This window comes from Lissotriton helveticus, chromosome 4_1 (genome assembly GCF_964261635.1).
Source record: "Lissotriton helveticus chromosome 4_1, aLisHel1.1, whole genome shotgun sequence".
Classification (NCBI taxonomy): Eukaryota; Metazoa; Chordata; class Amphibia; order Caudata; family Salamandridae; genus Lissotriton; species Lissotriton helveticus.
Genome location: NC_136063.1, coordinates 2,065,966,053 through 2,065,992,338, shown reverse-complemented (window position 1 = coordinate 2,065,992,338; position 26,286 = coordinate 2,065,966,053). Strand labels below are relative to the sequence as shown.

The window sequence follows — 26,286 nt, the reverse complement described above, 5'->3', positions numbered from 1 at the left end:
CAGCTCTCGTTCTCTTGATTCTGGGAACTGTGGCTAAGAAAGCCTGGCTAAAGCGAAGGTGTTTTCTAGGGTGGTACTGTGTGATTAGTTGGCGACTAATTGCCGATCCTTTGTGCCAAAAAGCTTGGTGGGATATGCACATTGCCTTAAAGGCAATTCTTTGCCGGACCGGGAGCCAACGCAGGCTACTCAGCCCAGGTTTGGGTGACAGTCTGCGAGGCAACTGGAGCAATGTGCGAGCCGCGCAGTTTTGGACAATCTACAACTTGTGCAGTGTGTAGTCGGCGCACAGAGATACAGGATGTTGCTAAAGTCCAGCCGAGACTGGATCAAGCCTGGACGGCAACTTGCTTGGCCTCCATAGGTAGAAGTGGGAGTACTTTTTAAAGCATCCTAAGGAGGCCAAAGCACGTTGCGGAAAGCTTCGTGGCCTGGATGTTAAAGGTTAAGGCTTTATCCAGCCATACCCCCAAGCTTTTTATGTTGTCCTTGGGTACAGGTGGAGTGCCTAGGCATGGAGGCCAGAGGGAGTCAGAGGGAGTCAAAATGTGTTAGAACAGCGGGGCCCAGGAGCATCAGCTCAGTTTTATCCCCGTTGTGGAACCCTTCTTTCGTGGAGCACATCAGGTAGCCTGCCTAATGAGTGTGACTAGCCTGGTGGTGCAACACACCTACTGCATTGCTAATTCCCTGCATATCCTGGTGCCAAATGGGCCTTATGGTAGGAGAAGGCATCTCCCATGTCTAGAGATAACCGGGTTGCTTATCAAAGCCCCTGGCCATGATGTGCTAAATCACAAGCCATCCTGCTAGAGGGGGGGTGAACACCTTCCTCCAGACCACACAGTGTTTCTAACCTCTGAGAGCCTGCTGGGGGTCAGAAACCTGTCAGTGATGGCATGTGGAAGATACCCATTAGCCAGCACACGAGATGGTGGGGGTTTTCAAGGGGCACCTCTAAGGTGCCCTCTGTGTGCTTGTCATAATAAACCTAAGACTGGCAAAAGCCCAGGTTTATTAAGACAGGGTATTTGATACCAAGCACCATAGGTTGCAGTGAGGGCATCATGTAGCTGGGGAACCCTTAATGACCAGTGTCCAGTACATATACTTAAGATGGCTTCCATATTCACTTGTACCATCTAGTAATTGAACTGGACAGCAAAGGGGCGTATCTGTTCATGCAGATGTCCCTTTACATGTAATGTAATGTAATGCACCCTGCCATAGGGCTATAAGTCCAGCTTTAGTGGTGACGTTCATATTTTATACGCAGTGACTTTGGCATGGCACACAATGAGTGTGCTATGTCGTGTTTTCACCCATGGTTTGCACCATGTCATGCAGCCTTCAGTGGCAGTCTGCATGACATTTTTATGGGGGTCCCTTAGGGTGACATAATGCATGCTGCAGCCCTTGGGAACCCACTTTAGTTCCCATGTCCTAGGTACCATTTACTAGGGAGTTACAGGGGTGCTAAAGTGTATGCCAATTCTAACGCAATTAGACCCTTTTACCTTGTTTTTAGGGAAAGGACACTGGCAGCTGGTTAGCAGACTTCAGAGCAGAGTCGAAAACCAGCACCTAGTGGTTCTAAAGGGGGCAAAAAGTGTTCAGGGGGGCAACTGCAACAAAAATCCAGTTTCCTACACTTGACCAATATATGTACTCCCACACCCTTTGTGGTGCCTCAGTAGGACCTCAATTTAGTTTTGATGTTTCTGAGGCAGCCCATATTTAAAAAACCTCACAGCTGCCAATTGAGTCTCTTAATGTGTAAGACTGTTTTTTTTTTGTGGAAGCATTGGGAATTCAACTATTATATCTTTATCTCCCACCCAACAAGTTGGTACTATGAACCTACCAAAGGTGACAACCCCTTTCTAGCTAGGTCAATCCCTCACACCTCCATCATTTTATCCCCCACCACATCCTTCCAAGGAGGAGGAGAGGTTATACAGACTGGATCCTTGGAGGGCGATTAGTTTTTACATTGACCAGATCAAAGGCTGTTGAGTTGATGAACAGCTCTTCATTGGGTGCACAGGTATCAGAGTATCAGAAAGGGTGCAGCAGTACAAAAGATGATCTTATGTATTAATATGTGCTATGCCCTTGCGCATAAGGAACCACAGGATGGCATTCCATAGGGCAAAATTATCAACTTCTACTTTGGAAACGGAAGTCCCAGTGGCTGAACGTTGCATGGTGGCAATATTTGCATCCCTTCATACTTTTGCACAGCACTACTGTTTAGGTTCAAAGTTTGAAGAGATCATCATTTTGTCCCCCAGGATTTCCTCATCTTGGTAATTCCTTCAAAACGTCCTAATGATGTACTGCTTGGGAAATCTAAGTGATGAATCTGGAGACAGAAGTATACTCTACCTACCTGCAGATTCCTCACACCCTCCTGCTTTCCTGACTTGAAGGCTGGGCATGCATTGACATTCATTATTGAAGTTCCAAGTGGTTTATCGCCTCACCTTAACATAATTTGTCGCTCTCATTTTCCTTGCCGTGGAAATCATTGATGGGAAGCTGACACCAGGATGCAGAGTGAAAGCGTTATGGCTCCTGTGATGTCACAGTAACATTTCCAGCACTGATGCGTAGCCAGCACCCCTTAACTACGTGGAAAAGCTACTGAAAAGCTTCTGGTCTAGTGTTTGGGATATTCAGGATGCAAGGAGTCTGCAGGTACATAGAGTATTCACTAGAGAGATAGTTACTAGAGGTTAGTATTGTTTTCTTCTCTTTCCCCAGTTATTAGCAACACAAGTTATTTTTTATTATCAGGCAGACATTTTGTATTGATTTTGTTTAATTTGAAATTTTCAAGACGAGAATATTTTGTTGGATTTTTTTAATCAGGTTATTTTATAAGGTTGTGATATCATAGGCTTGCTTCCTTTGTGACATCCTTTATAAAGTGGTTTACTGAATGTAGTGCTTTAAACAAATGCTTTGTCTGTCTTTATATGCACAAAAACAGATGGCTACAATTCAAGACCTTTTTTCATTACACAGCACTACTCTAACCACACTGTTCCAACACAATCCAAGAGTAAGGAAAGAGAAGAAGACAAGAAAGATTTGGACAAGTCAAGAGAAAGGTCAAAGGAAAGAGAAAAGAAAGAGGATAAAGAAAGGAAAGAACGAAAAAGGGTTTGTCATTTATACATTTTTAATTTCGAATTTAAAAAAATGCTGTTATAGCCATTGAATTATGCCTGCATATTTATGATTTCACATCAGCTTAATTGTCTTGGGGACACGTTTTATTCTTGAAATTTGAGTGTTTTAGGGTTGTCTAATTTATAAATATATGTTAGCATTTTTCAATCAAAATTAAATCAAAATATTTTAACCTGTTCAATTCATGTGTATGGTACACTCTCCATTGTTAAATAGGTCAAAATCTAACTCAGAGATGCCCATTCTTCCAAGTTACCAGATATTAGATTTATTGTACATTTTTGTTTGTCTTATCAACATAAGAAAATATAGAAATCCAGCAACCGTGTTCCATCATACCTACCAAGTTATGTAATCATTTTAATGTTATGTAGCCCTGTCGTACATTTTGAGGGAAACCCTGCTTGTCCACCATATCCCCATTGGTGAGCTCCGCAATCACACGGTCCCTGATGTTAGGGTTCACCCAAAGCACACCCAATTTTCATTGAGGAGGGCCACTGTCATCTACCCAGGTTATGTAGTTCAAGAAAAACAGGCAATAAAGCTATCAGACGTTCGCACTAGTACTTATCTGTATTTTTTAGTAAACTTAAGTATAGACGCTCAGCTGGTTGTGATCCTAGTGCCAAATAATCACCACAAAAAGGACCTATTGAAAAAGATAACACAGGAATGTCTGTTATCCAAACATGTAATATTGCTTCTGGTAAGTATTTGTTTCCTAATATTTAAACATCAAAGCATGACAATTTCATGACCACAATACTTGCAATCAGTCCAACCCAAATCACAGGGAGTGGTCATTAATTATGCAACTGAGTCACGTGGTTTATGATGAGAGGCTTCTTGATTTATTTATATTCCTTTTGCAGATGCATATACATGTTCAGCCCAGCCAACGCGTTTTGTCCTACAAGGACTTCAACAGGGTTGTAATTTTCAATAAAATTCCAGATGTTTGTAGTATATGGAAAAACACCTTGCGCTGTTTGGAACCCAATCATTAGAAAATCATATCGGATCGAATATTCATAAGCATGAGGCTTCAATACAAATATTTATACCCTCCTTCCTCCAAGGGGAAAGCAATTTCTTCTGAGATCTCAATACGAATTTTCATTTCCATAGAGTAGAAGGGACAGCAACCTCAGGACTTCCTGACTTTGGAAGATGGAAATTCCGTCCTCTCTACTCCTATCAGAGCGGACAAACTCAGCCAATGGTGCTAGTTGATAACAAACTGTGTCTCGATCTGGAAGTGGTGGAAGGTCTCTTTCAGCAATTGAGATCCTTGGTTAGATCTGTTCGCCACGGCCAAGAATATGCAATGTCAGCAGTTTTGTGTGCTGCGGCTCTTGCTCGAAGAAGCTTTTCGTCTTGAGTGAAGCTCAGGCCTCCTGCTTGTCTTTTCCCCCCATACCACTCCTGCCAAGAGTTCTCAAGAAGATCAGGAACAACTGGGCCCAAGTCGTCATTGTGGCTCCAGACTTGGCACAGAGAGCCTGGTATCCCGAGTTGTTGAGCATGGCCATCGTTCCTCCAATCAGGCTGCCTCTTCTGGAAGATCTTTTGTCACAGCAGCAGGAGAGGGTTCTCCACCCAAACCTGTCAGCACTCTGCCTTCATGCGCGGAGCAGCGACAGTTGATAGCCTTTGACCTACCGCCCAAGGTTGGTAATGTTATCTTGGCGGCAAGGCGGCCCTCCACCAAGGCAGTTTACACCTGCCATTGGGCTAAATTTGTGGAATGTTGTTCAGATAGACACATTGATTCCCTTTCTGTCCCCTTTTCACAGGTGCTCCTGTTTGTTCTTTCCCTTGCCCAGCAAAACCCTGCTCTGTACACTGTTATAGGATATCTATCCGCAATTTCTACTTTTCTAAGGTTGACTGACCAACCTTCCCTTTTAGAATCCCCTATTATACTTACGTTTTTTGAAAGGTTTTCACATATGTTCCCTCCAACCCCGTTTGTTATGCCCCAGTGGTTTTTCAGTCTCGATATCTACTTCCTTATGTTTGCTTCCTTTGAGTCTCTGCACAATTGTTCTCTCAAGGCTCCTTACCATCCAGGTGGCCTTTCTTGTGGCAATCACATCCGTCTGGAGGGTCAGTGAGTTTCAGGCCTTGTCATCCAAGCCTCCTTAACGTCTACCCAGACAAACTGGTGCTTAGTACAAGAGCTAGCTTTCTTCCGAAAGAGGTCACTCCATTTCATGTAGGCCAAACCATCACTCTGCCTACTTTTTACACTGTGCCTCATCCCTCTAAGGAGGTGTGCGACTTCACCATCTGGACCCAAAAAGAGCATTGTCATTCTACCTTGAGCACACGAAAGAGTTACAGGTGGACAACCAGCTCTTCGTGGGGTGTGTTCGAGCAAAGAAAGAGCAAGCCATGCAGAAGCGGACCATTTCCCGATGGATCTTGCTCTGCATCAAAATCTGCTACTCATAGGCTAAGAAGCAACCCCAAAGGGTTTGCGTACTCATTCCACCAGAGCTAAAGTTAGAACCACTGTATTAGCTCATGGAGTTCTGGTCCGGGATATCTGCCACGCAGGAATGTGGGCCTGATTGCACACATTCACCGAACATAACTCCCTGGACAGTCAGGTCCGTAGAGATGGGCGCTTTGCCTGTTCAGTCCTGCTGGACTTCCTCATGTGAAATTGGTCTGCAGACCCTGCAGGAAGCTGGCTTTTTACGTTGTGCACCAAAATGAGGTACACAATGTAGAAAGTCAACAAAACCCTTATGGACTTCCAGGCTTAAATTTAATAACCCCAAATGCTCTCTTTTTTATAGTGTGGACGAGCAGTTTAGGCTTATCGGAGTGTAGTGTAAAGCAATTGTTGTACACACAGTCAATAAATTAAACAGGCAAGAACAAACTCGAGATCAATTAAAAAAAATAGATTTATATACAATTTTAGACACCTAGATCATCGGAATCTGGCAAGTAGTTAAGACATTATGATTTTTTACAAGTAAAATTGTAGAAACACACAGCTGAGGCATGAACCTCAAACGCAGTAATGTAATCCTATGGGAGAAACGTGCACTGCAAAGACGCACTTATAGACGATTCCCAGGGTTACTCTTCTGGACCTAAGGTGCTTAGTGGCCAAGGTCCAAAGAACCACAAGCACTTTGGATTTACCTGCCCTGATATGTCTGGGTGCATTGTTGCTGGTCATGATGGTAACCTCAAACACTACCCATTAATGTCAATGGAGAAATCAGTAACAAGAGAAAGGCTGCAAGTAGGGACTTGGGGACCACTCCAGCAGAACTCAAAGGGGGGCTTTGCTCTTGACAGTCTCTGGAGCAAAGGGGCACCATCGGTTGGCTCTGACTCTGGCTGTGGCGCTCCGGTGCAGAGGTGTCCGGCAGGTCATTTGCTTTGGAGGCTCTCACTTATTGGTATCAACCTGGTGATGGGGGGCCAAATAGGACAGCAGGGCAACTCTTGGATCTGATCTCTGTGATGTTGACGTCCCTCATCCGTAGGTCGGTCTTGGCGGGGTTGGTGTCCAGACTAGACACTTAACACGCCTTAGCTGCTCTAAGGGCTCTAGTGCTCAGGGTATTGGTGCTGAAGGGCTCTTGGAAGATCTAGCGGCTCGAGACTCACTGGGGAGACGGGGATGACCTCTAGGAGCCACAAAGTCCTTTTGCTGGAGTGCTGCTTCTTCAGTGGACCTGATAGTCAGCAGTACGATGTACTGTCCAGAAGAGGTCAATGTCTGCAAACTGCAGGGAAGTGGCTCCTCCACTTCAAGGGAGATGCTGATTGGTTGTCGAAGTACTAGCAGCTTTAGGAGGATGCACAGCCAGAAGGCAATTTTTGTCTTTGCAATTTTCCAGGCAGCAGGCAGGTGGTGTTTTGCACCATATCCGGTCCTGGTCCACTATTCTTGCGTTTTCGGCTCTTTATCCTTTTCTGTTCCCAGTAGACGAATCTGAGTTCATGGTGCCAGGGGACCACCTAAATACTGAATTTAGGGGCGTTAAGGGTAGTGTAAGGCAATAGCCAATGGGCTACCTACCCCTGGCGTGTCTACACCTCCTATAGGACCACGTCAGTGGAGAGAGAGCATAAACATGACCCAGAGTTCCTACTTCCACTAAAAACAAGGTGGTGTAACTCTTGTTTTGTTGTTCACTTCAGGTAGCCCGCCTTAGGGGTGTGACTAGCCTGAGAATGAACACACCTTATGCCTACCTAATTTTTTCACCTTTCCTAGTGCCAGATGGGCCTCAGGGGCGTGGCATCTCCCAGGTCTGGGGGAAGCCGGAGTTTCATATCAAAGGCGGTAGAGAATTTGAAGTCTCTGGCCTTGATATGCTAAATCACTAGCAATCATGCTGGCGGATGTGTAACACCGTCTTCTGGAGCAGGCATTGTTTCTGACCTCAGACATCCTGGGCTCTCACCTACAGGGGGGGTCAGAAACTTGTCTGTGGTGGCAGGCAGGATGATAACAGTGAGCTGGCACAGTAAGAGGCTAGTAGGATTCAGGATGTAACTTCAAGGTGCCCTCTGGGTGCATGTCAGGACAAATCCAATGCTGGCATCAGTATGGATTTGTCAAGACTAGGTGTTTGATACCAAACACCATTATTTTCAGTAAAGCCATCATGTAGCGGGGTAATTCGTAATGCACCTGTCTTAGGGATATAAGGCCTGCTCTAGTGGTGACTTACATATGGTGTGTGTCCCTTTTTTGGAAATCGGTGTGCATGGGCATGCCACGTCATGTTTTCAAAATGGTTTACACCATTTCACAAATCCTGCAGTGGCAGGCTGTGTGCAGTTATTGTGTAGGTCCCTTTGGATGGCACAATACTTGCTGCAGCCCATAGGGACCCTCTTTAGTACTCATACCCTGTGTAATTGTAACTGCATTTATATAGCGGTTACTACCCCTGATGAGGCGTTGAAGCGCTTTTCAGCAAGTATCACGCTACTCCGGAACCCAAAAAGGATTATTGGTGAGTTAGTACAGGGAACTATTACGTTTATTTGAGGGGTGCACAATCTAGTCTATTATTTGGGTTGAAAAGGATAGTGGATTGATAGAAGAAGGGTTTGGATTTATATAGCTCTTGGAACCCCTGATGAGGCATCAAAGCACTCCGTGGCGGATTCTCCTCGAGGGCGTTGGGGCTTTGCCCCCTTTACTTTCATCCCCAGGGCAGGACAAAATAAAATAATTTTGTTTTCATACATAACGTTTTTTAAAGTAAATAAAACATGCACATACTTTTTGCAAATTGCCGACGCACCCTGCCACCCACCTCGCTTGCTTTCATGGCAGACCGGGATGCATTCTTTAAATCCCTGGGCGTACCGAAGTCTAGAGTATTTGCCGGGTTGATGCTCTCAAAGCCCTGAGGCCTATGAGGTCATCAGCTCGGGAAACAAGTAGTGTTGTGAACCAGTCTCCACCCCTGATGCTCCGTGGATGAAAATAGCCCCGGGCGTTTTACAATGAAGCCCTGTATTTCTAGGGCTTCCTGGCAATCAGACAGTAGAGACTGGAGAGCTGTTACCCCAACTCCGTTCCCCTACTTTTTTATTATGAACATGCGTCCCTACACGTCAGAAATATTCTGTTCGTGGACGGGCGAGGAGCAGAGAAGGAAGAGGTCTCTGTCTCTTACTTCCTGCCCAGACAAGACAAGGAAGGTGTCCGCTCCTGCTCTGCCGCTGGCAGCTGCCCCCTCTTTCTTACTTCTATTCCCTCTCGTTCTGTCTAACTCCTTCTCACTTTTCTGAAAATCTTGAATCAAGAAATGGTTCTCACCGTCTCTTCCTGTCGTCCATTTGTACCCCTGTGAAATGGATGCAAAAAAGAAAAAGACATTTGCTGGAAATGCCGTTTTGACATTTTTCTATTCCAAAGTGCAGCCTCGGAAATAAAATGTTCAAACTCTGAAAAATAATTAAATAAACAAGATGGAGTGTTCTTAAAGTGGCCAGATATCTTTTTTCAAAACCCAACACATTAGCGCCACTTTACAGAGTTTGCCAGTGAAGCGCTACTTTTGTTTTCTTGTCTTTCTTTGAACAGCATTGTTTTCCTCCAGTACCTCCTACCTGGAGGCAGGGCCGGCGCTAGGCTTCGGCAGTGTGGGCAGCTGCCCAGGGCCTGGCACTCTGCCTGCCCGGATGGGGCCCCCCACAGTGGCAATTAACACCCCACTAGTCCTTGTGTATGTCTGCCGATCAGAGTGAAAGAAATGCTTCACAACGGGCTCATGGGAGGGGGCCCCCCCCCTCGTGGGGCCTCTAAGGGATGGTGTGGGAAGGCCTAGGGGAGGGTACACCTCTCAGGCAGCCAGTTCAGAGACTCGGCAGGGCGCCCATTGTCAGCACTTTAGCCCACACAGGTTTAACTCAGCCCCCAAGCAATTCTCACACCTTGAGTTCGAAATGGGCTGTACAAGAGTTGGAAAACGAAATGTGTAAGGTGGCTTTGTGTTCACAAATGTGGTCTTTTGAAACCATACTGCTTACGTTTTGTAAGCATGTAAGCAGTCAACATTGAAATGGGTCCTTTCTGGGCCCTGTAGTTATGTCCTTAACTTTTCAGGCAAAAATACTTGTTGATTTCGGAATAATGACTGTAAAAGCGTTAAGTTCACCATGTTCCTGCTTACATTTTACATGCTTTATTAAATATTTCATTCCTTATGAGTGTTTGCTTTTTCCAGGATGTTGTTACCTTTTCTTTTAGGCAGCATATTGCTCTTGCCTAGTGTGTAATTTGAATTGAGTCACATCCAGTTATTTATAGCAGGTCAAATTGGATTGTAGCTGAAGGCAGTATGAGTTTCTCTCAGTGGGGCAGTATGGTGTTCAGTGAGGGAGCAGATGTAGCACTGGGGGCAGAGCTGCTAAATTTAGAACTGGGGAGCCAGGTTCAGCCTTCATGAACAGTCCCCCAGACCACTCTCCCGAGGGAGCACATTCTCATGCCAGACCTTTGAAGGCACCAGAAAAGCCCTGGTGTGTTAGCACCAGCAGGTGGACCCTAGCAGTGGCAAGTGTGGGTTCACCTTGAAGGCTTGCCCACCACAATCCATACTGAAGTTCACCTCCAGTCTTGCGAGCAGGCCTACGAAGTAGCAGACCCTAGAGCAACAGTGACTCTGTCACCGAGGTCACTGGACCCCTGAGAAGAGCTGTCTCTAGGGCGGTGCGACTGGTGTGACTGCAACGGGCGCTGACTTTGAGTGGGGGCGTCGTATATTATGGTTTTAAAAGCACATGCTGCCTCCTTCCTGGCCGCCAGCTATTTTCGGCAATACTAGAAATGTCTTGATAACTCTGATGAATAAACTTCTTCCTAGAGCGAGATCGGAGATTTGTCTAGTGGGAGTTTTGACTCATGGAAAGATAGCGCAGAGGGTTAATGTGCCTGCTGCAAAGAAAATTTACCAGGCCCATCACAAAGGGCACATATTGTAAATAGATCAGTGGGTTACTGCTTTTGTCAGTGAGATCCTTTTGCTACTTGCAGTTTATAAGTTAAAATCCTAACAAAGAACAGTGAGCTATTAACTTTCATCTAATGGCTGCATACAAACTGAAAGGTATAAACTAGAGCGTTATGGTTTTTTCCCTAAGCCTTTGATTATCCTAATGTTGCAAAAAGTGTTCTTTGATACTAATCAATAATGATTTTTAAAGAGAACCCCCAATCATGGTATTAAGTTTTAAATTCTGAGTTTGTGTTTCTCCAGCCCAATCACTATTAAACTATACTGTCTACTAGTATGGTTATCATGTGACTCCTACACCTTGTAGTCCTTTGTCTTATGTAACATTTCCTATACAGTCATTTACACACGTAATATTGATTGTCTCTGTGTATATTGCTAACGACAGAAACTCCATGGCTCGGAAACAAATGGCTCGTGCTTACGCTTTTAAGCATTTTTGGGACATTCTGTGATTAAAATAAATTCACAAAGTGGAATATATTTCTAATGTCAATAGCTCATTTACATAACATAATAAGCTGTAACCTGTCAGTGAAATGCCACACAAATACTAAAGATTGGGACGTTTTGCGCATCCTGGCCACACCTCTAACCCCGCCCACTGATCCAGTGCTCAGGTTATTCCCGCCCTCTGATTCTCCGCCCACATTTCCCCTACTTTTTTTTCCCCCACTTCGACCACTGCCCATACCCCACTCTTTCCCAGCTCGTCACAGGGTGGGGTGGGCCTCACCCTGTGATGAGTTAGGAAAGTGTTAAGCTAAGGCTGCAGGCAGCCGGGAAGTTGAAAAATCGAGTCTGCAGTTTGTCTTCCTGAATTTTAAAGACACTTTGCAGAGTCTGCTTTTCGCGCTGTATTTCAGGATGGCATTACACTTGAAATAATGTTCCTCGCTTGAAGCTTCGCTCCTATGAGTGGACCAGTAGCTAAAGCTAAACATAAAAAAAACTTTTCAGCTGCCAGCTGGGTAAATGAGTACATGACTCGCTCGGGCCTGGCCTATTTTATAGAGGTAAAGCAAGCATTCGAGCAACGCTCCCTGCTGCATGGTATCATGAAAATGTATAATTGTATTGGATTTGGCTGTTGAGCACATGGTTTCATGCTTTCTTTTTCATATCGGGGGGAGGGGGGCGAGAGGGGGAGGAGCTCAGAGCAGCTACATGTACATGTAGAAAAAAGGGTAAAAACGTTTTCTCTGTGCTCTCCATATCCCTATCGAACTGTTAGTCTTAAGCTGCAATGGTTGGTGCTAACTGCATCTTGGTTATAACTTAATGCTTGTTTTATTTCCCTGAATAGTATATGGGTTTAATGTGATAGAGGAACATCTACATACTTTTGCTGAATTCATTTCAATTCATTTGCACAAGAACGCTTTTCATCTTGTCTGCATACAATGACAGTGCTCAGGCATTAAATAAAGTGAAGAGCTTGAAAAGCAGAATTATTCCTTGAACCTGCAAGCATCCTCGACCCCACAAACACACATTGTGAGGAGAGCTCCAGATAAGTGGGACAGTCAACAGGCGTTTGTGATGCTTGGCTTGTTTGTCATGTCTGAGCTGGGGTGGCAGAGTGGGCTAAAGAACGGTGATGGATTAAACCCAGATCTTTTGACTGGGTGTGAGTTTTTGATTGATTCAGATGCTCCGTCCATCACCACCCCCTTTTGTACCGCTTTTGGCTTATTTGTCTGTCTGCCTGCCAAATTAACCGCTCACTGGTCTCTCTCTATATGTCAGCCGGACTGTCCCCTCACTCCCTTGACTGCCTGTCTCACTGTCCCTTAATTTGTCAAATTGCCTGTCTGCCAGTCACTCGGTCATCCTTCTTATGGGGCGGCCTGTTTCGCTGCTTGCTTGGCTGTTTGATTATTGGTCTCTCTGCCAGACTAAATGACAGTGTACCCATCACTCTGTCTATAAGTCTGCTTTCTACTGGTAGGTAAATCCATACACCTGAGTGTCAATCAACTTGTCATCACTATTGTCAGCCTGTACGACTGCATTCTAGTCAGTCGGCGTCTTTCAACAAGCCAACTGGTAATAGTCTGCATGTCTATCTGTCTAAAAGCCTGTCATTCTGCCTGCCTAGCTTTCTGTCCGTCTGTGTATATCTGCATATCATTCTGCCTACTAGTACTAGCCAGTATGTTTGCTTGATTGTCTCTCAATTTGTTAGTCAGTCGTTCATGATTTGCCAGTGTCAGGGTTGCTGGCCCACTAGAGCTGCCTATAGTACAGGGAGAGAGGTGGGAGCAACAGCTGCATTCAGTTTCGGAGTGGGAAGGTGAGGCCCCTAATCCCGGCCGTGGTGCCTCCTGCTCAACTAAAATGACATGCATTTCAACAAGGTGGGTGCAGAAAATGTTAATGGAGGCTTTTTCATCCCCATGTTAAAATTAGATTTCAGCCTACAAAAATATAACAGAAAAACAACAGCACTACTTTTATTCAAGTTCCTTTATTTGACCCTGAAAGTACCAAGATATAATCAACTACACTTGTTAGTATAACATTCAAACCTCAGAGACATTTGCTTCCTCTTGGTGAGTGCCTTGCCTTCTCAACCTAGTCAATGCACTGTCCTCCGCTCTCATTGTGACTCAGCAGTACATCCGAACCCACCGTCTGTACAAAATATACTTAATAGTGGCAGGTGTCCACCCTACCTCATCACACCAGCATCAACAGTGTCCTCATGGGTGGTGAATGGCAGTCTCACCCCAAAACTAGTTGGTTGAGCAGACAGTGAAGGCACAAGCAGGCCTGAAATTGGCACAAGCAGCAGACAGGGGTTTGGCAGTTACATTGCATGGACCTCAATCTACAAGCTTTACGCAGAGGCCATAGTACAGTGGCTTCAGATAGGCAGCAGAGCAGCAAAGAGTCAGACCTCAAGCATTGGGCGTTCCGAAACATATAGACTCATGCAAATTAAGCACTCCTAAGAAAGTACCACTACACCTCTCATTTATTATAATTAAAGTTGGATTCTTGGGAGTATGTGACCTATTTAGCAGACCAAAGTAAGCATGTTTAAACATCTATTTTATTGATTGTGTTTAGCAAACACAAACAATCGGATAACTATGAAGTATATATGCTCGCTCGCCACAGTGCACTTCACACAACTTTTACGCCTCGCCACTTTCAAAATTCACCATCCGCCACTGCTGTTCATGGAGAAGCACGCTACTCCGGAACCCAAACAGGATTAGTGGTGAGTTAGTATAGGGAAATATGAAATTAGTTTGAGTGGTGGACATGTGACTGTTAGTTGGATTGGACAGGATACTGGAGGGGTAGAAGAGGGAAGAGTCTAGAAAGTGTTTATTAGGAGATCATAGCAGCAGGAGCTGATCTGGCACGGTTTCTCTCTCCTCTTGCACTTGAGCACTTTTAGCTCCCTTGCACCACACACACCCCCTTTACTTGCACCTTAGTGCAAGGGTGGGTGTTCGATAACTACCATAGGTTTTGGACTACATGGTTACCCTTTCAGTTTGAAAAAAATCTACTCGGACATACTTAATGTTTTTCCAATTTTTTGTGTCTGCTCTACAGTACAACACCCATGCAAATTTGGAAAGCTTTGGAGAAAAAAAAATGTTACTCCAATGTTATACCTGACCAGCAGAAGCTTATTTTTTCTTATGCAAATGGCTGTCAAGCCAATGTTAGTAGACAGGGATTTGCATTAAAGCCCATGGGTGGTTGCATTGGAACGTATGCATACCTCACATGGTACGCCCCTTAATGTAAAGAAGCCATGGTCCCTGGTGCATGCAAATAAAATGGCCCCTTTAATTGCTATTGGCGTAATAAAAGACAACAATTATTAGAGTTCCATGGGCCCTTCAAGGCCCCTCATTGTCACTGTACCTGCCGCCCTAATGGTAGCTATGTCCTTGATATTAGCTCTACTTTGAGCTAGTTTAGGGCTACTTTACAGCATAAAACTACAATTGCGCTGGAATGTGAATCCCAGTACAATACTTTTCACCAGTTTGCATCAGTTTTGTGATGCAAGCCAGATGCAGTGTTAGTTAATCTGGCCGAAGAGTGTCCATATCAAGAAGAATGGCTTTTAACATCATTCACCTGCTCCCTTCCACTGCCAAATCTGGACAAACGGAATGCTTAAAATAAACATTAAACTCAGCAGCCTGTATAGGGAATAAACTACCAGGCAAAGCTCTCCAATCTCCCTGCAACTGCATGAAATGCGCATGGTTGCTACTGCATCTATCTGGGTATCAACACATCAAAATGAGCAAACTTGGGAGCACCGTAACCAGCCAGAACTGGTTCCTACCACAAAAGAAAACAAATGATGATACAGGAACCCAGCTTGTCCTTGCTCCATTCCATCCAAGCGCACAGTGTCAACCCAAGTATGACTGAAGGAGAAGCTTCCATTGGGTGCCCCCACCACCCAGTGTCATATATGAACACGTGAAATCAATGTAAGAATACAGCAGGAAATTGTAAACAGGACTTAATCCTGGAAAAGTACAGAGAAATGAATTGATAGATCAAAAAAATGAAAGCTATCAAACTGTAAGTGAGTGAAAGAATCATTTGGGGGAGTGAGCTAGTAAGAGAGCGATTAGTTGAATAAATAAGTTAGTAAACGTGTGCCTGGTTGGGCGCGATTTAAAGCAGGCGATTGAATCTAACAAATGTTAGGCACTGAAAAGCAGAGGTGATTGGTTGCTTTCATTTGCAACAGCGCACATATTGTCACACTTAGGGATCCAGCAGAGACTTCATGTTGGAGCTGATCGGTTTGGCACAGGGACTATCTGGCCCGACAGGATTATCTGTATTTTATTTTGCTGTTGATATATCTCGGGTCAGTCCGAGAGAGACACCCTGCCCTCTCGAGGGAGACCCGCGGTGTCTGTGGGCGTGGTGGAAGCATCACATAACACTGTTTAGCCAGGTCTGAGTTGTACAAAAGGTGGTAACCGGAAGTGGAGCCCATCTAGTGTGAAGCACACCGCTCCGAGTGCAGCCTTGCCAAGGTTTACACTTGTTTTCATAATGGTCAAACAGGACAACACTGCATTCACTGGAGACAAAAAATACAGTCAAATGAAAACAATTCATCAAATACCTTTCTCATAAATACAAAATTTAGACACACTTTAATCACTTTTTTCAAAATGTTGCATATTTTAAAAGCCCAGGTACATCGGAGTGTGCTCCATATTCTAATCGCAGACGATAAGGCACTGTTAATGAAATCATGTTTTCCACATTCGCAGATAGGCTTGGAACAATGCACATCTAAATGTCTTTACACTCCCCAGCACCCATCAACTTATTTTAAGCCCACACTCAAAAGCTCTGGTTCGCCTGCTCCTCCTCTGCACTCTGCTATGGGCCCACAAAAGGTGCCCATATCTTTCCTTCACCTCCTTCCTCCTAATCTCTCTCTGTCTGTGCAAGGGTGCTAAAGACCTAGCCAATTGACTAACAATTGAGTATGTCAGTTTAGTGAAAAGAATGCTTGCCACTGGAGACTGGTAAGCAGGCTTCAGTGCACTGTCTGGTACGAACAACCAGCATGTAGAAGTTCTAAGGGGCGCAAAAATGGGGGGACATCTGCAAAGAAGTCCAGCTTCCTACAGACTCACCTCCGGGAGTTATTATTTGAGTCTCCATTCTGAGGTAAGTAATCTGCAGCTAGAAGTATCTATCAGATGAACAAGGTACTTAGCTTAAGGAACGCCTTATCTGGTAAAGAATCTATCTAACCGCAGATTCCTTACCAACCGACCCATTCTCCCAGCTCTACGAATGGATTTCTAGGGTCAGGGTACTTCCCTTTCAGGGCCCTAGTTTTCAACACCAGTGTTCAGTTTAATGTCTCTGTTCTTCTGGCGTGGAAAGTCACAAAATGTAGCTGACATCAGCAAGCCTGGGTGGTAGTGCCTATATAGGCTTTACAAATGTCATTTCTGGTGCGGCAATAAATAGATTATTCACAGGATCCGTAGACAGGGTTAAAATAGACATATGGATGGTCTCGGGGCAAAATTACTCTCCTACCACTAGATTCTTTGTCAACATGTTTTGGTCATTTTCCAAGCCGCCACTCCAGTCGATGGCCTTTGTGAAGACCAAGATTCATCGGTCTGGTCTGAAGAGCCATCTTTATATCGTCTCAAACCCATGATCCACCTACAATCTACAAAGAACTCACATTCTGCTGATGCTGGAGCTTTCTCTGTAAAACGAGGATAACATTTTTCAGGTCAAATTTATATGCGGAAAGTAATCAAACCAATTCTCCGTTTCTGTTGCCGTTTCAACAATTCATAACATTGTTTCAATGATTATATTACAATGAAATGTGATGCGCTACAAACCATGAAGCACAGCACACGCAAAGTTAAACCGCATTTTGTGGTTAGCAACCATGTCCAAGAAAAAGACTCCTTATCCGGTCATCTGGAAGAAATCTTCAACTCCAGATGGGGATGCTAGTGCCTCCCTGTAGTCGCACACTGTTGTATAGAGCTAAAATAAAAATATGTATCTAGGCCTCATTGCTCATCTCTTGTCTTTTTCTTTTCTTTTTTTCCTTAATACTTTTGTAGAGGCTTTACTGTGATAATGCAATATGGCTTTAAGTCGTAATTTGTTGTTATACTGTTTTTTAAGAGTATCCTGTTTTTAAGTTATTTTCTAAGACCAGGCATAGTTTCACAGACTTAGGGGAATGGGGTGCATTGCCCTTATATGTATTGACATAGGAACCCCGCATTGATTTGTATAATTATTTGTAATCATCCTAAGACTCTTACAGTGATATTTACTGTACAACGCGGACAGAATGCATAGAAGTGTCATGTTTGTGTCTCCGTATCTACTTGTCAGCGAGAACATACTGCCCAATATCCTAAAAACGTTTTTTAAAGGCGTGCTGAGCAGTTACTGGTCATGAAGTGAAACTGGGTAATGTAATCATAAAATGCCCTAAATCTCAGAGGTTCATGGTGATTCTGTCCCACTAACAATGACCAAAAGAATACTAGAATGCCCCTGATCCAGTAATAAGACCCCTCCTTTAACATTCCTAACCGTCTCTCTCGCCTACTTCGTCAAGGGTCGGACCGTGTAATACGGCCATTCCTCACCTTGGGTCGATAAGTGAAGCCGTGATGCAGCCCCTCAGCGACACCTTGCATTTTGTTAGAGTACCCGGTGGAAACAACTACATCTGAAAGAAACAGGTTAGTATTAGATTCCTTACCTTAGAATATCCCCAGGCGTCAGTCTGGATCCGGGAACTTTTGCGTAGCAGTACCCTTGCGCGTCGGTAGGCGTCGTCTGCAGGCGTCTCCTGCGGCTCCGCGTCCGTCGTCGGCGCCGTGCGCCGTGATGACGTCGCCGGAGTATATAGACGCCTCCTCCGCGCGCTGACGTCAGTTCTTCTTTTTTCCGCGCCAGTTAGCGCAGATCCGAAGAGCAGTACTCCGGTCTTTGACCACAATTTTTTGAATCTTTCCTGTTACTCTAAGGTGCCAGTAGGATGCCCGGTTTTAAGAATTGTGACGGCTGTGACCGCACGATGTCGGTCACGGACCATCACCGCCTCTGCCTCCGGTGCCTGGGCCCAGACCACGACGTGGACGCCTGCGTCGATTGCCGGGCCTTGACGAATAAAGCTAGACGGGAGCGGTCCTGCAAGCTACTCGAGCTCCGGGTGTCGGCCCCGCGTCGAGAGCGGTTCCGGTCCGGACGGAGGTCTAGGGAGCGATCGAGGGAGCGGTCGCGGAGCCGTCACGAGCGCTCTGGGAGTCGTCACCATTCCTCTGGTTCCTCAGGTAGGAAGCATAAGAAGTCGGGGCGTCGTCATCGTACCCCCGACTCCCGCGCGATGCGGCCGGGGGGATTGGGTGGCCCCACCCCCGCGGCTCTGCATGAGTCGCCGACTCGGCCTGCTCCATATCCTGCGGTCCCTGGGCAGGGCGCGTCGCCCGAGGAGATAGAGGCGTTCCTCATGGCCATGAGGGCACTGTCTCCTCCGACGGGGCCTACGGCGCCTGCGGGCCCGGTGGTCCCGTCCGGGGGTCATAGCGGTTCGGGTGCTCCTGCCTCGACGCCGTCGGGTGCTCCGGCCCCGACGTCGCCGACGGCTCCGGCCCCGGCGCCGCAGGGACCTTCAGGGTCGACGCCGGCTGGTCAACCGGCCTCTCCGGCGCCGATTCCATCGGGGCAACCCACGGCGCCGCCCCCGCGCGGCGCCGGGTCTCCGGCTCCGGGCGGCGCCGCCCCCATTCCCTCTCCGACTCCGGCCGCGGAGTCGAACCGGCGTCGCCCGACGCCGAGTCAGACGCCGATGGGGCCTGTTGACCCCGGGGAGCCGGTCTACATTGTTGACTCCGAATATGGTGAGGATGTAGATTGCGGAGAGGAGTGGGAGGGGTCTGAGGACCCTCTGACCCGCGAGTGTCAGTACGATGTGGACTGGACAGGTGACTTGGGTGACGCCAGTGGTCTGGATGACTCCCCCAACCCTGGCTTTGTCTCGCCTCCTACCGTGGCTACGGAGGAGGGGGCCGCTTATTCAGTGGTGTTGATGAGGGCTGCCAAGGCCTTACACCTTGAGCTCCCCGTCGCGGCCGTGAGGACTAACATCCTCACTGAGGTACTCAAACCGCAGTCATGCCCACAGGAGCCACTGCTGCCGTTCAATGAGGCCTTAACTGACGTTCTTTTGGGCACGTGGTCCAGGCCCGCTTCAGGTTCGCCTGTTGATAGGAACGTGGCCAGACGCCACCGTCCGTGTACGGATGACCCAAAGTTCTTGTCCACCCATCCCACCCCTGAGAGCCTGGTGATCCAGGCCTCGACTTCCCAGACTGCATTCCCGTCGGCCCCGCCCGACCGGGAATCTAAGAGGTACGACCAGTATGGTAAGAAGGTCTTTTCGTCCCTGAGTCTGGGACTGCGGTCTTGCAACACCGCGTGCCTCTTAGGCCGCTACACCCACTCTCTGTGGGATACGGTCGCGGAACTGCTGCCTGAATGCCCGCAGGAGGTACGGGCTAAGCTCGGCAAGGCTATGATTGAAGGCCGAGACGCAGCGGGATACTCCATACGGTGTGGTCTTGATACGACCGACTCACTGGGCAGGGCGATGTCCACGACGGTGGCGATTCGTCGCCACGCCTGGCTGAGATCCGCCAATTTCTCGGCAGATGTCCAGACTGCTTTGATGGACATGCCGATTGATGGCAGTCGCCTGTTCGGCGACAAAGCGGACCACGCGCTGGAACGCTTCAAGGACTCCAGGGTCACGGCCAAGTCCTTGGGTCTCTCGACCCAGCGCCAGCAAACGGGTTCGTTTCGCTCCTTTCGTGGCCACGGAAGGGGCGGTCCCACACGTGCTGCCAGCCACGCGCCGCAACAGACTTCTCAACGCGGCGGCGGCCGTGGGAACCGCCGTGGTGGCGGTCGGGGACAGCGGCGAGGTCAGGCCACACCTCCCCCCGCAGCTTCCGCCTCTAAATCCTCCTAGTCCGTGCTTTCAGGCCCATGTGACGCCGGTGGGCGGCAGGGTTCGCCATCACCTCTCCCACTGGCGCACGATAACATCGGACAGGTGGGTGCTGCAGCTCGTCCGAAGGGGCTACTCCCTCCCCTTCGAGACCACTCCTCCAGCCATGCCACCGCAGAACCACCGTGTGTCGGGGGACCACTTGACACTTCTGCAGGAGGAAATTACGGCCCTCTTGGCCAAGGGGGCCATCGAGCGCGTTCCTGGGCCAGAAGTAGGATGTGGTTGCTATTCCCACTACTTTCTGGTACCCAAGAAGGACAAAGGGGGCCTACGTCCTATCTTGGATCTACGGAACGTCAACTGCTTCCTCCGGAAGGAGAAGTTCAAGATGTTGACTTTGGCTCAGGTCTTGGCTGCTCTAGACCCGCTAGACTGGATGGTAGCGTTGGACTTGCAGGATGCGTATTTTCACATCCCCGTCCTGCCGGCCCACCGGCGTTACCTGCGGTTCACGGTAGGCCACGAGCACTTTCAGTTTATCGTGCTCCCATTCAGCCTTACCAGCGCCCCACGGGTGTTCACAAAGGTGATGGCGGTGGTCGCAGCCCATCTGCGCAGATCAGGGGTGTCAGTCTTCCCCTATCTCGACGACTGGTTGTTGAAGGCGGGCTCGCCCCAGACAGTCGTCCACCACCTTCAGATGACGGCAGACCTCCTGCATGGGCTGGGGTTTTCCATCAATGTGCCGAAATCACACCTGTGTCTCTCCCAAAAGCTCCTTTTCATCGGAGCGGTTCTCGACTCGGCGCAGTTTCGGGTCTATCCACCGGAACGGCGGGTCCAGGATATACAGGCTTTGATTCCCATCTTCCAGCCGTTATCCCGGGTTTAGGTCAGGTTGACGCTGCGGCTACTGGGGCTGATGGCTTCCTGCATCCTTCTGGTGCATCACGCCCGGTGGCGGATGCGGGCTCTGCAGTGGGACCTGAAGTTTCAGTGGGCCCAGCATCAGGGCAACTTGTCCGACCATGTCTTTATCTCGGAGGGCACTGCGAGACAACTGCAGTGGTGGCTTACGGACCGCGATTGGGTCAGAGGCAGACCCCTCTCCCTTCCCCAGCCGGAGCACATTGTTGTGACGGACGCGTCCCTCCAGGGCTGGGGAGGCCACTTGGGAGAGGCAGAGATCAGAGGCATCTGGTCTCCGGCGGAGTCCCGGCTCCATATAAACCTGTTGGAGCTACGGGCAATTCGTCTGGCACTGAAGGCATTCCTCCCCTTTGTCAACGGGAGTGTAGTGCAGGTGTTCACGGACAACACCACCGCCATGTGGTACTGCAACAAACAAGGCGGGGTGGGGTCGTGGACCCTTTGCCAGGAGGCCCTGCGTCTCTGGCAATGGCTGGAACGTCAGGGCGTGACTCTGACGGTTCAACACCTGGCAGGTTCTCTGAACGCCAGGGCGGACGAACTCAGCCGTCGGTGCTCGATGGATCACGAATGGCGTCTGAACTTGGACGTGGTGCAAGGCCTCTTTCTGCGATGGGGAGAGCCTTGGTTAGATCTATTCGCCACAGAAGAGAACGCGCAATGTCATCAGTTCTGCGCGTTGGAGTTTCCAAGGCGGCACTCGCACGGCGACGCCTTTCGCGCGAGTGGAGTTGCGGTCTGTTATACGCCTTTCCGCCTATACCACTTCTGCCCAGAGTGCTGAAGAAGATCAGGCGCGACCGGGCCCAAGTCATCCTTGTGGCTCCGGACTGGGCTCGAAGATACTGGTATACCGAGCTACTCAGCATGTCAGTCGGTCCCCCGATCCGCCTGCCCCTTCAGGAGGACCTTCTGTCGCAGCAGCAGGGGACGGTCCTCCACCCGAACCTGTCCAGCCTCCACCTCCATGCGTGGAGATTGAGCGGCGACAGTTGAGGCCATTCGACTTGCCTCCTGAAGTCTGTGATGTGATTCTGGCAGCCAGGCGTCCCTCCACGAAGTCGGTATACGCCTGCCGGTGGAACAGATTTGTGGCATGGTGCACAGCAAAGGCTGTGGATCCTCTTTCTGCCCCTCTTTCCGAGGTTCTCCTCTTTCTTCTCTCTCTTGCCCAGCAGGGCTCTGCTCTGGGCACTATCATGGGCTACCTTTCTGCCCTTTCGGCCTTTCTGAGGCTGCCTGATCAACCTTCTTTGTTCAAGTCCCCTATTGTGACAAGATTCTTGAAGGGCCTCGCACACATGTATCCACCTGTACCGTTTGTGATGCCTCAGTGGGACTTGAACCTGGTTCTGACCTTCTTGATGTGTGCTCCCTTCGAGCCACTTCATTCCTGTCCTCTCTGTCTCCTGACTTTAAAGACGGCCTTCCTGGTTGCCATCACCTCTGCCAGGAGAGTGAGTGAGCTCCAGGCTCTTTCTGTCAAACCTCCTTTCATGTCCATTCATCCAGACAAGGTGGTTCTGAGAACTAGACCTTCTTTCCTGCCCAAAGTAGTCTCTGCTTTTCACATAGGGCAGTCCATCACCTTACCCTCCTTCTTCCCGCCTCCGCATCCTTCAAAGGATGAAGAGCGGCTCCATCGTCTGGACCCAAAACATGCGCTTTCATTTTATATGGATCGCACACGCCAGTTCCGGGTGGATGACCAACTGTTTGTTGGCTACGTGGGTGCGAAGAAGGGACGGGCGGTACATAAACGGACCATCTCTCGGTGGGTCGTTCTGTGCATCAAAGCGTGCTACTCTTTGGCTCGGAAGGAGCCTCCTGTTGGGCTGAGGGCCCATTCCACTCGGGCCACGGCGGCGACTACTGCCCTGGGCCGGGGAGTCCCTTTGCAGGACATTTGCCAGGCGGCTACGTGGGGCTCGCTGCACACCTTTGCGAGGCACTACTGCCTGGACAGTCAAGTCCGGAGGGATGGCTTCTTTGGCCGTTCGGTCCTCCAGGACTTTCTGGTGTAGGATTGTATCGGTTCGCAGACCCACCACCGGGGTTGGTATTGCTGGGGTATCTATTCTAAGGTAAGGAATCTAATACTAACCTGTTTCTTTCAGATGAACAAGTTACTTACCTTCGGTAACGATATATCTGTAAGAAACAGTAGTTAGTATTAGATACCTTACCGCCCCGCCCATCCTCCCCGTTCTGCGAACTGATACCTAGGGTTAAGGACATCCCTTTCAGGGCCCTAGTTTCAAATTGCACCAGTGTTGGTTCTCACATGGCTCTGCGTGTTCTGGCGCGGAAAAGCTATGTACAAAGAACTGACGTCAGCGCGCGGAGGCGGCGTCTATATACTCCAGCGACGTCATCACGGCGCACGACGCCGACGACGGACGCGGAGCCGCAGGAGACGCCTGCAGACGACGCCTAGCGACGCGCAAGGGTACTGCTACGCAAAAGTTTCCGGATCCAGACTGACGCCTGGGGATATTCTAAGGTAAGGAATCTAATACTAACTACTGTTTCTTACAGATATATCGTTACCGAAGGTAAGTAACTTGTTCAACACTAACACTACCAATCCACTGTCACGTTAGTGAAGGACAGTGTCCTCATTGCAATACATCTATTCTTCCAAGAAAATGTTCTTTATTTACAACTGGACTGCTACTTGTATTGATTCAGTGTCCGGTTTTGTACTGCTTTACAAGACCTTCAATACTTGAAATGCTGTGTGGGCCATTTCTCTTAACTGCTGTCACACAGTTATAACATTTTTGAAAACAACAGTGAATATTGTACGTAGTTGCACATACACGGATACGTAGTTACACGGGCCCTCACAGATCCTGTGTTCTCTGGACTCGGGCACCTGCATAGTCTTTTTAGATCTGCAGGACGCATATTTTCATATAGCAGTTCTGCAGTCCACATTTATTGTCTGTGCCTCAAGGTAGGCAAGGAGTATTTTCAGTATGCTTTGCTCCCTTTTAGCGTTACCAGCACCCCTCCAGTGTTCATGAAAGCGATGGTGGTGGTCACTGTCCATCTTACGAGATCAGGATTGTCTACATTCCCAAACCTCAACCACTGGCTGTTTAAGGTGGTCTCACCAGTCCGTCTTGGGCCATCTCTGTCAGGCAAACCTCTTGAAAGTGTATCTGTTTTCTATCAACTAGCAGTAGCTCTACCTGACTTCTTCTCCGAGGCTTCTATTTTTTGGAGCGATCCTGCATATTTTGGAGTTCAGAGCTTCTGCCGCAACGATTACAGGACATGCGGACCATGATCATGATGTTTTATGAAATCGTGTGATCTCCTTTCCAAAAGTCATTACTATTTTCCATGTTGGGATATCCGTCACCCTTCCAGCATTCTATGCCCTACCTCACCTTTCCAAAGAGAAACTCCATTGGTTGGACCCCAAAAGAGCTGTAAGCTTTTAAAGCTATCTTATCAAAGACCATCGGGTGGTCTAGCAGCTTTTTCTGTGGTTCTCGTGGGGTGAAGAAAGTAAAGACTGGGCAGAAAAGCACTATCAAGGTGGAGAGTTGTTTGTATTAAGGTCGGCTACTAATTGGCCAAAAAAACAGCTTCCAGAAGGTCCGAGACCTTCTTTCTCTAGGGCTAAAGCTGTGACCCCTGGGTTGGGACAGGCTGCAATATTAATTTTTGTTGCACACATTCACTTAGCACTATTGCCTTGCATTTTCCCTGCACGGTCCTTTAAGACATTTAAGTCAGACTAAAAAGGTCCCAAGACAGAGCTCTGCATATGCATACTAGCAATTGTTAATGCTCTAATGACATCAGCGCACAGGGGTGGCGCTTGTATCCAGCTCTGGTCCGTCACGTCTAGGGAGCAACAATCTATATGCAGAGCCACACAGCGTAACCTATAGGCGCACCAGAGCACTGCTATGAAAAGTTTCCTAATCCAGTCTGGCACTTGGGAATTTTCTAAAGGTGAATAATCTGCAGTTAAAAGTATCCACCAGTAAGAAGGTAACTAACCTGTTCTGTGGTACAACAATGGAAGGTTCAGAACTCAGATAATGGGGTCAACTAGAAAGTAGAGCATGTTAATTTAGATAGTCTCCACTATTGAGTAGAATTTCTCTAGAAAGAAATTATGCTAAAACCACGATATAAGGTTTTGCTATTGAGCAAATATAATTTAAGGTGATCTTTGTGTAGATGGTCTTCAGTTATAATGTTTAATCCATTAGTATGTCAGTGGAGCTGGCAATGCATACAATAAAGTAGACATTAAAACCTCTGTATGATATTAGATGGATCAAAGATAAAATGAACAGTAGAGAGGAGCTATGATGAATCCCACAGTTTATCCAACACAATTCCGTTGTGTAATGACCTAAGCATACTCTACAGGTAACTACAAAAACGTTTTTTTCGAGCTGACAGTCTTTTACTGATCTTCCTGGTATTCAAAATGCCATGGTCAATTGTGACGGAAGAGCAAACAAGGTATAGTAATGGTAAGATTCTCTGCATCTTGTACATCAGTACTTATGCCAAGTTAAAAACAATAGTCATTTCTGGTCTTTGGTTAATAACTGGAAACCCTGCAAATCAAACTGAGAAAGGATTACAGGTTTACTTTTCAACATAAGTAGTCTGCAGAAGTAGTCTGCAGATCCATCTGCTTGTCAATGTTTCTGGACTGCTTGCTGGAATATCAAACACGTATGTGATGAGAATGAGGGGAAGATGCATGAGGAGTTGACACACATGGTAATAATGCCTCCTCTTTGAATCCTGTGTCCAAACAGGAGAGCTCATCTACTGAGAAGTAACCTTTTAATGTGTGGACCTATATAGAGAGCACATCATAAGAGAACATATATTATTCTATACAGTTGGCCTGTACATCATTGATATGCAGGCTTTTAGTGTCGGATTTCTTATTATTTTAGTACATGACTTAATTAGTAAACTATATTGCTGAATGACGTGTCTGTTTTCTTTATTTGATTTCAGGATCATTCAAACAATGAACGTGAGGTGATGCAAGAATCAAAGCGCCGTAAAGATGAAAATGGGACAAGTAAGTCTTTGAAGCATTTTTTTGTTATGTAGCTTACGGCTATC

At 47.4% G+C, this 26,286-nt stretch overlaps 1 protein-coding gene across 2 annotated transcripts in view; it reads left to right on the top strand.

The window, feature by feature from the left end:
* The window catches only part of THOC2 (THO complex subunit 2), a 1,495,542-nt gene that overhangs the window by 1,418,858 nt on the left and 50,398 nt on the right, over positions 1 to 26,286 (top strand). For both annotated transcript variants that reach the window (XM_078688746.1, XM_078688744.1), the window contains exons 34-35: positions 3,031 to 3,168; positions 26,176 to 26,242. In XM_078688746.1, coding sequence (XP_078544872.1) covers positions 3,031 to 3,168; positions 26,176 to 26,242 — 205 coding nt within the window. The remainder of the gene's footprint in view (positions 1 to 3,030; positions 3,169 to 26,175; positions 26,243 to 26,286) is intronic.